This window comes from Otolemur garnettii, unplaced genomic scaffold (genome assembly GCF_000181295.1).
Source record: "Otolemur garnettii isolate 467f Iridium unplaced genomic scaffold, OtoGar3 scaffold00061, whole genome shotgun sequence".
NCBI lineage: Eukaryota > Metazoa > Chordata > Mammalia > Primates > Galagidae > Otolemur > Otolemur garnettii.
The window spans coordinates 2902466-2912012 of NW_003852456.1; the positions used below are offsets into that span (position 1 = coordinate 2902466).

General features: G+C 47.5%; 1 protein-coding gene across 2 annotated transcripts in view; it reads right to left on the minus strand.

The window, feature by feature from the left end:
• Window positions 1-1265: 1265 nt before the first annotated feature.
• IRF2 (interferon regulatory factor 2) overlaps window positions 1266-9547 on the minus strand; it is a 93727-nt gene continuing 85445 nt past the window's right edge. For both annotated transcript variants that reach the window (XM_003792787.2, XM_012806987.2), the window contains exons 8-9: window positions 3765-3811; window positions 1266-2586 (exon numbers count right to left, since the gene is read on the minus strand). In XM_003792787.2, coding sequence (XP_003792835.1) covers window positions 2278-2586; window positions 3765-3811 — 356 coding nt within the window. In that variant the 3' untranslated portion in view covers window positions 1266-2277. The remainder of the gene's footprint in view (window positions 2587-3764; window positions 3812-9547) is intronic.

Here is a 9547-nt window from a genome sequence, read left to right on the forward strand (position 1 = left end):
CATCTTACTCCAAAACACATACTCTAAGTTTTGAGGAAAGTGCCTATGTCAAAGGCTCCAAGTCATAGAAAGAACAGTGATTGACATGGAATCGGAGCCCAATAAATAGTATCTCTTTCTTCCTTTTTTTTTTTCAGAGACAGAGTCTCACTCTGTTGCCATTGGTAGAATACTGTGGCATCACAGCTCACAGCCACCTCCAGCTCTTGGGTTTAGGTGATTCTCACGCCTCAGCCTCCCAAGTACTGGGATTACAGGCACCTGCCACAATGCCCGGCTATTTTTTTTTTTTTTGGGTTGCAGTTTGGCCGGGGCTGGGTTTGAACTCGCCACCCTCGGTATATGGGGCTGGTGCCCTACTCACTGAGCCACAGGCACCATCCCCCCCATTTTTTCTTTTTTGAGAGAGTCTCACTTTGTCATCCAGGGTAGAGTGCAGAGGCATCATAGCTCACAGCAACCTCAAACTCCTGGGCTCAAGTGATCCTCCTGCCTCAGCCTCCCATACAGCTGGGACTACATGTGCCAACACCATGTCCAGCTACTTTTTCTAATTTTGGTAGAGATGAGAGTCTTGCTTTTGTTTGGGCTGGTCTTGAACTCCAGAACTCAAGCAATCTTCCTGCCGCGGCTTCCCAGAGTGCTGGGATTACAGGTGTGAGCCACTGCACCCAGCCCCTTACCTGTTTTCTACAAATATCTTATCTGTGTACCCTGTAAGCGATAAAAATACAAAACTCCTATGAAATCTTCATGTATCAGCCCGTGGATGAGGACAGGGAAAGCACAGAAGCTGAGTGGAATCTGCTCAAAGCAAAGAGCAACAGTGCCTAAAAGACCCCCTCTTGATAACGAACATCCCCAACATAAAGAAATGATAAATTTTAAGATGATGAATATGCTAAAAAGGAAAAATGACCAAACTCCATTGTCACACCTGTCTTGGGTTCTCCGATCCTGAGTGAAAGTGATTTTACTCTAAGTCTTCATTTTCTCCACACAAAACAGAGACAGATCCCCATTCTGGAGCACATACTGCTGAGTGCAGAAGAAAACACGCGTAAAACACTTAGCACTGGGCCTGGCACGGGGTCAAGGCCGGGAGAGGATGTCGTGTTTGCAGCTCACACTAGGAACCTCCAAGGTGCCTTGTGGTCAGCAAGGGAAAAATTTTGGGCTCCAGGAAGAAAGAATACTTTGTCAGTCCTGTCCCCCAATCATGCTCTTTCAAAGCAGACAACAGACAAAGCCAGGAGTGATGCCCATTAAAAATTTAACTATATATCATATTCATTTATTATCAATCCACAGGATAATCTGATTGCTACACAAGCTCATAAAAGCTGTTCTTCACCTTTACAAAATTAAAAAAAAAAAAAACTTGTGCCACAAAGATGTAATAACAACTGCTGATAAACAAGAAAAGGAATCTTAAAATTATAAATTTGCCGTAGAAAAGATAAAAAACAATTATATCTTATTTAGAATTTTACCTTGAATAAAATATTCCCCACCCCCCTCCCAGTATAAAAAATAAAAAAGCTTGCTCTGGTTAGAATTAGGAGTACTTTTGTCTTCCAATCTGGGAATTTGCATAATATTTCCATGATCGTTTTTTCCTTTGTACCGCGTGGCATTCAAGCATGGCAGATTAGAAAGATTCTCTCTCTCTCTCTTTTTAAAGCAGTCTTAAAATGGGACATCTGTGGAGAAGTTCATTTTCTTTTTCTCCCGCTGGATGTAGAGCAGAGCCTCTGAGGGGAGGAAGAGGAGGAAGGGACCTGGACAGGATGGGGTGGGGGCACAGGGCAGAGGGGGAGGCTGGCTGCACTGTGACAAAGAGCAAGATCGAGAGAAGGCCTATCTGTAAGTGCTTAGAGATAAGGTGCGAAGCAGACTGCAGGCCACTAGGACCGCCCTATGTACATATTCACAAGAATAAAAAATTCCAGCTCGTTCACATTTTCTCATCCGTTCTGAGGCATCCACTCCATCACGCCGGCCTTGCCCGCAGGCAAACGCAGTGCCTCCACTGCCCATGTGGGTGTTGGTCCTTGAACTCGAGGGAGTAGCCCTGGAGGTCCAGCAGGCTCTAGGAACACACGTCCATCAGTGGCTGGAGTCCTGAGTTAAATGAGTGTTCTATTGTCAAGGCTTTTTTTTCCCTTAGATTTATCTAAAATAGGTGTCGGAGAGAAAAAAAAATAAAAATAAAATACAAACAAACCACAAAACAAAGCCAAGAAATCCCAACAACCACCAGGAAAGGTCAGAGGCTTAACAGCTCTTGACTCGGGCCTGGGTGATGTCCGATGTCTTCTTAATGACGCTGGCCCGGGTCTCCCGGTCTGGCCGACTGCTGCTGGGTGCTGGCGTCACGGGCGGAGGGATGGCGAGATCGGGGAAGGGGGGCCAGGAGCTGTTGTAAGGCAGTGGATAGCTCTCCTTTTTGATGGTGACCTGGAGGTCCGGCTTGTTGGAAGTGACGAAGGTCACCATGCCTGGGAGCGGGCATGAGCTCTGCGTCCCCGTGTTGCTGAGGTACTGTTTGCCTTCAATGTTCCTCTTCCACCAGTGTGGCCGACCCTTTCACAGAAAATAAGTAAGATATCAATGTCCTTTTCCCTTCACCAGATGGGCTGTGCGAAAACACACTGCAATTTCTGTGTGCTGGTGCTTTCACAGAAATCTTTAAGAACTGCGGGATAAACAGAACTTGGTAACGCTACCTTCCTCTGCTGAAGCCTTTGCCCAGATATTCATACCCTAAGCAACTGTTTCTCTTCCCTCTTTTTAAAAAAAATCAATTCCCATTTGCTACTTCTCAGAAATCCCGCCCAGACTATTCCATGAAGGCAGCAGCTTGGTTCTGCCCCACCACTGCCGGGCCACAGTGGCCCATCTGTCATGGGGATTTGGTGCCTCACTGCTGGCCCACTTAGGTCTTGTGTCAACTAAAGGAAGGAAGGAGCTTAGTGACAAACAGTGAGTGCCCCTTGACTGCGTTCAAACAGGGGTGGCTCAGGGCTTCAGGGAACCTAGCAAGCGGCTGGCTTCATTCAGAGAAGGGGCTAGAATTGTGACCTTGGAGACACAGGGTCCGGACACATGTGAGCATGTGGACCTACTGCCCTTCCTGCACTTTACCGGAAAGGGTTCAGGACACCGGGAAGCCACCATTTCAAACCAGCATGAGCCTCTTTCCCTGTCTGCCTTTCCCTCCCTTTGTCAGGCATCAAGAAGAGCCAGAGCAGGCGGTGACGCTTCCCGTCAGCATTACAGCCTCTTCCTGCCACTGTGTGGCCCCGCCCAGAGAGAGAATGGGAAACAGGCCCATTCGGGATCAGGGCTGGACCTGACACCAGCCTCAGGACCCGGACGTGAAGGGCAGGGGCTCCGTGGACAGGCGGGGGACTTCCTGGTCACTGCTTCTGGCCGTGAGGGATGAACTACGTCTGCCTGTAAATGAGGATGTTTATGGTGATAAAATCATAACATTTCCTGGCCTCAACTTCAATTCCCTTTTCCTGCCGTCTCAGCCTCCCTCCTGGTGGTGACATTTACTCTCAGTTCCCTGCACTGGATTTTATAATCCAAATGTCCACAGCACGGTAAATTTTAAGTGACATATATTTTACAACACAACTAAACTCCAAAAGTGAAACTCAAAGAAAGTCAAGGCACGTGACCCCCAGTGAGGACACCCCTGAGCTTGTCCCCAGCAGCGAGTGAGCGGCATGGGCAAGGGGTGGCGGCCAGCTTACCTCGGTGTTCTCCTCATCACTGGGCACGCTGTCAGTTGTTTCACTTTCTGTTCAGAGAGAGAGAAACACAAGGCCATCATTCCTGCCACTTGGGCTGTCCCCAGGCCTGGACTGTGTTTACAAAAGGAGAAACAGGCAACGCAAGGGACTCATCATGTCGCTTCCTATGTAGGTGGGAGTGGCTCGAGCAGATTTTAACTCTAGTCTTGGAGCTCCAGAGAAAGCCAGGCTGAGAGGTGAGGGATGCTCACTCTGCAAGGGCCAGCTGTGTCTACACTACCTGGCAGGGGGTGCTGGTCTCCGAGTGCCCCCCTCACTGCAGCTCTGTTGGCCATGCCCACACTGGTCCCCTCCTCCAGGCCACACTGACCATTTCACTTACAGTTCAAGGCAGACTGGACGTTCTCCAAGTTTCCGGGATCATCCCCATTCTGCTCTGATCCCTCCTCCACCTCAGACCCCTTCAATACTGACATCCTGGGTTCCTAGAGCTGCATCTTCCCTGGGGTTACAGTGTGATGTGTGATCTGGGCTACTCTATTTTCTTCACTCCATGGGGTTCACTCTGGGATCCTCTGTTGAATGTGGGTGGGATCAGTGACTGCTTCTCACCCACAGGAAACCTCTGAGGTGATGGGCAATCTGCAGGACGTGTCCAAGGTCACATTCCATGATGCTGAAATTTGTCTTGTGAGGAGACTCGCTCTTTTGCTGGCCTTGCACAAGGAAGCAGCCGTATGGGAAAGGCTCATGTAACAATGAACTAAGAGCTGGTTCCAGCCAACAGCCAGCAAGAAACTGAGACCCTTGGTTCGACAACCTTCAGGAGGTAGATTTTGCCCACAACCATGTGAACTGGGAAATGGACCCTTCCTCATCTGAACCTCAGATGAGACAGCAGCCCTAGGCAGTTGAGGGTTTGTGATACTCTGAGGCAGACAGAGGACAGAGCTATGCCACCCCTGGATTCCTGACCCACAGTAACTGTGAGATGTGTGTTTCAAGCCACTAAGTTTGTGGTTACAGTGTTACACAGTGAGAGATAGACAACTCATCAGTCCCCGTCCGGATCTGGACTGCCAGCTATGAGACAGAGCAAGTTTCTTAACTTCACTGAGGTATAGTTTTCTCATCTGTAAAATGAAAGAATTACCACCTTCCCAAGATGATCACGTGATAAGCAAGTGAGGGGGTGTATGGCAAAAGGCGGGGTGAGGGGCACACAGCACACACTCAGCAAATCACCATCGTTCAACTCTATTTGCATGACAGGCCGCATTAAGAGAGTTGGAGTCAGTAGCTAGCAATTACGTATCACCAGTACACATTTTAAAAAAGATTTTTTAAATATAAAAAGATAATAATTTCTTTTTTGAGACAGAGTCTTAATCTGTCACCCTGGGTAGAGTGCTGTAATACCATAGTTCACAGCAACCTCAAACTCCTGGGCTCAAGTGATCCTCCTGCCTCAGCCTCCCTAGTAGCTGGGACTACAGGCACCTGATACCATGTTCAGCTCATTCTGCTGTTTTTAGTAGAGATGGGGTCTTGCTCTTTCTCAGGCTGGTCTTTAACTCCTGAGTTCAAGCAATCCACCCATCTCAGCCTCCCAGAGTGCTGGAATTACAGGTGTGAACCACCGTGCCTGGCAAGAAATTATAATTTTATAACTCCTTCTAATCCTATATCAGACAAAAATATTTCAATTATTTCATGCAAATTAAAATATATAATAAAATCATCAAGTGAATTCATATTTATGTTTTCTCTTTTAAAACTGTAGGATAGGGGCTCAGTGCCCATAGCACAGTGGTTACGGTGCCAGCCACATACACCGAGGGTGGTGGGTTCAAGCCCAGCCCGGGCCAGCTAAACAACAATGACAACTACAACAAAAAATAGCTAGGTATTGTGGCAGGTGCCTGTAGTCCCAGCTACTTGGGAGGCTGAGGCAAGAGAATTGATTAAGCCCAAGAGTTGGAGGTTGCTGTGAGCTGTGATGTCATGGCACTCTACCAAGGGTGACATAATGAGACTCTGTCTCAAAACAAACAAACAAACAAAACACTGTAGGATGGGCAGCCATCTGGGTGGTGTAGCTCAGTGGTAGAGCATCTGCCCTGCACACCACGGGTGGCAGGTTAGAACCTCGCCTGGGCCTGGTTAACCAAAAAATCCCAAAACAACAACAAAAAAACCTGTAGGATAATTACACGGAATCCACCACCTCTTTCCTCCTCAAAGGAGGAGTATTGGGGTGGCAGAAAAGCTGGATTAGAAAGGATTAAAATGAGAAAAAACCAACAGTGTAGTTTTTCAGTGTTCATAGCCATTGAGAAATGAAATCAGAGGGGGACATTCTGAACCCACAGACCTCTAGAGATCACTCAGCTGGGCTCACTCATTTTACATTTACCCAAAGAGAAATGTGCAGGGCGTCTTTTAAAATTCATCTTTTTTTTTTTGAGACATAGTCTCACTTTGTCACCCTGGGTAGAGTACTGCGGTGTCATAGCTCACACCAGCCTCAATCTCTTGTGATCCTCCTGCCTCAGCCTCCTAAGTAGCTGGGACTATCGGCTCCCACCACAACACCCTGTTATTTTTAGAGACAGGGTCTTGCTTTTGCTCAGGCTGGTCTCGAACTCCTGAGCTCAGGCAATACAACCGCCTTGGCCTCCCAGAGTGCTGGGATTACAGGTGTGAGCCACCGTGCCTGGCTCTTTATAACTCGTAGGGGACATTCAGAGAGCGCTATGGCTGGTGCTGCCCCAGAGCCTGTGTTCAGGTCTGGTTTAGCCCTCACACGGGTCCTGACTCAGGAAGCCGCTGCTGTGGTTTGCCCATCATGCAGAGGAGCTATTGCGCTCTGGTGCCTTCCATTCACCTTACCCCTGCTAGGGGACTGGCCACCAGCTTTGGACACTAACCCTTTCCACCACCCAGAGCATAGGCACAGCCCAGGCTCCCTGTAAATTAGAAGCTGAAGAACTAATGAGCTGTCTGTGCCACAGCTTCGTTCCTTCAATAGGAAAGCAAGGATGCTGGCTGCACTGGGCCCAGAAGGAGCCTTCCTGCATGTTCTCAGCCACTATTCTCCATCAACGTCACACAGGCCTGGGTGATGGCTGAAGGCTGTCTCTGAGCAGCTAGAGGACAGCCGTTCTGGGCCTGTTTCCCACCGTGTTCCCGGGGTGGGAACAGCAGATGCCCAGAGCAGGTCTCAGCCTCAGCAGGTGATGAGCTATGAAGACAAACTGGCAACACCAGGCATAAGAAATGTCTCCACACAACACACACACGAGAAGCAACAGGAACGAAAACGCCCCCACCCCGTCATGTGACCCTCAGGCTGGCTCAGGATCCTTAGGAGGCAGGAATCAGGACTGCCACTCCCAAGAAGAAAAATGAGGAACAGAGACGATGTTGAGAAACTTGCCAGAGTTGCCAACTGAGTCAGCACAGAGGAGAGAAAACAAAACTGTGTTTCTGATGCCAGGGGCTTGTGCACTGAGCACGGCACCTCGGCTGCCCCGCTGCTGCTCTGGCCTCTGACAAAATTTCAAGATCCGCTTTCCATTTCTACGCTTGGCTTTCTCTATAGCCGAGGTTTCTCTTCCTTCTCCATACATGTTCTGACTCCCTTCACTCCTAATTATCCTCCACAAATATCATTGCCTTCTGTTCCTTTCTCCTTCAAATAAAAACAAAGAAATGCCACCTGCCCTGGTGGTAGAGTTTAGCATAAGCTGCCTTCTAAAGAAACGCCATCAAGCTGGGTGTGGTAGCTCACACCTATAATTCCAGCACTCTGGGAGGCCGAGGCGGGCAGATCGCTTGAGCTCAGGAGTTCACGATCAGCCTGAGCAAAAGTGAGACCCTGTCTTTAGTAAATGTACCAAAACAAAACAAAACAAAAATTAGCTGGGGGTGGTGGCAGGCACCTGTAGTCCCAGCTACTTGGGAAGCTGAGACAGGAGGATTGCTTAAACCCAGGAGTTTGAGGTTGCTATGAACTGTGATGCCACAGCATTCTACCCAGGGCCACAAAGTGAGACTCAGTTTTCAAAAAGAAAGAAAAAGAAAGAAAGAAAGAAAGATAGATAGATAGATAGACAGACCAAGGATTTCTTCCTACCAAAAATACCCTCCATGCGTTTTACTAGAAGACTTAGTGAAATCATCCAAACCAGAGTCCTCTTAATCTCAAAGCCCTTGTATATTTGCTCCCTCAAATAAAATGTAAGTCTAACATGGTTTCCATAAAAACCAGAAGTCTTCCCTGACAAGTGCTGGTCAGTAGGTAGTCCCTGCTTTTTCAGTTATGACCACTTCATCTGTCCTGTTATGCTCTCTTCTCAAATCTGTTCTCTATTTCCTCTCCCAAAATACTATAGTGGCTTTCTTGTACTAAATCATCAACCACCTAATAAAATCCTAGTCCCACAGATCACACAAGAGGCCATTTCTGGGTAGACATGTAAAGATGAAATGGCTATCTGCTACATCAGGGGTGTCCAACCCACCGCCCAAGGGCCAAGAGCGGCCCACTAGGCTGTGAATGTGGTCCAAGATGAAATCATAAGCTTACTGAAAACACTTGAGTTTTTTAGTGATTTTTTTTGGTAGAATTTGATCACACAGTTCTCCAGTGTCTATTTTACAGATGACAACGTTGTGTTTCAAGGCCATGTGAAATAAACATACGTACACCCTTGTAATGCACCCACACATGTGGCTTCAGTTTTACAAAGTGTGTGGCTTCTAGTGAGTTATCTTCCAAGCAGACAGCTGAACTGACATGACACCATTCGATGCTACGTGAGCTGGTGGTAACTTGGCAGCAATTATCAATAATACTTCAATCTACCATTGCAATATTAGGTGTTTAATGTTATTTAGAAGTCAGATAAGTGTCTTACTTGGTTATTAAGGTACTTCCACACCTTCACGGTGCCTCTCACATCGCCTGCCACACCTTACAATCCACTGGCCTCCATCTCACCCTGCACTGGTAGCCGAGATGTGGAAGGGCCCACACTTTGCTCTCTATTTCCCTATCAATTAATTTCCATGATAAAAGTAAATATAGTCCCTTATCTAGTATTATTTTTTTAACCCCACCATGGCTTCTATAACATCTCATGGAGAAGTGGATAGATGACTACTTTTCTTGTTGAGGCAAACAGTAAGGCTTAATTTATAAGGAATTTGTGCAGATTTTCAGACTATAATTTAAAAAGGCAGGCATTAGATGCAAAAACATGGTACCAAATTCGATGCATATGAAGGATTGTGTCATAAGGACAAAATGACAAAACTGAAAAAAAAGTCTTGTCTTTGCCACAAGAATTTTTTTTAAAAAGTCTCCTGAACAGGTGAATGAAGATCTTTGAGACAGAGCCTCAAGCTGTCCCCCTGGGTAGAGTGCCGTGACATCACGCTCACAGCAACCTCCAACTCCTGGGCTCAAGCGAGTCTCCTGCCTCAGCCTCCCAAGTAGCTGGGACCACAGGCGCCCGCCACAGTGCCTGGCTATTTTTTGGTTGCAGCCATCATTGTTGTTTTGGCGGCCCGGGCTGGATTTAAACCCACCACCTTAGGTGTATGTGGCTGGCGCCTTAGCCATTTGAGCCACAGGCGCTGAGCAGTGAATGAAGATCTTAGAGGAGGCTGTGAAAAGCTGGAGCCAAAGAATTGTGTTGTAGAAACTGGGCAAACAGCCTGTGCTACTGGGGAACATAAAGTGAGAAGGTGAAAACGAAGTCTGAAATGAAGTTCAA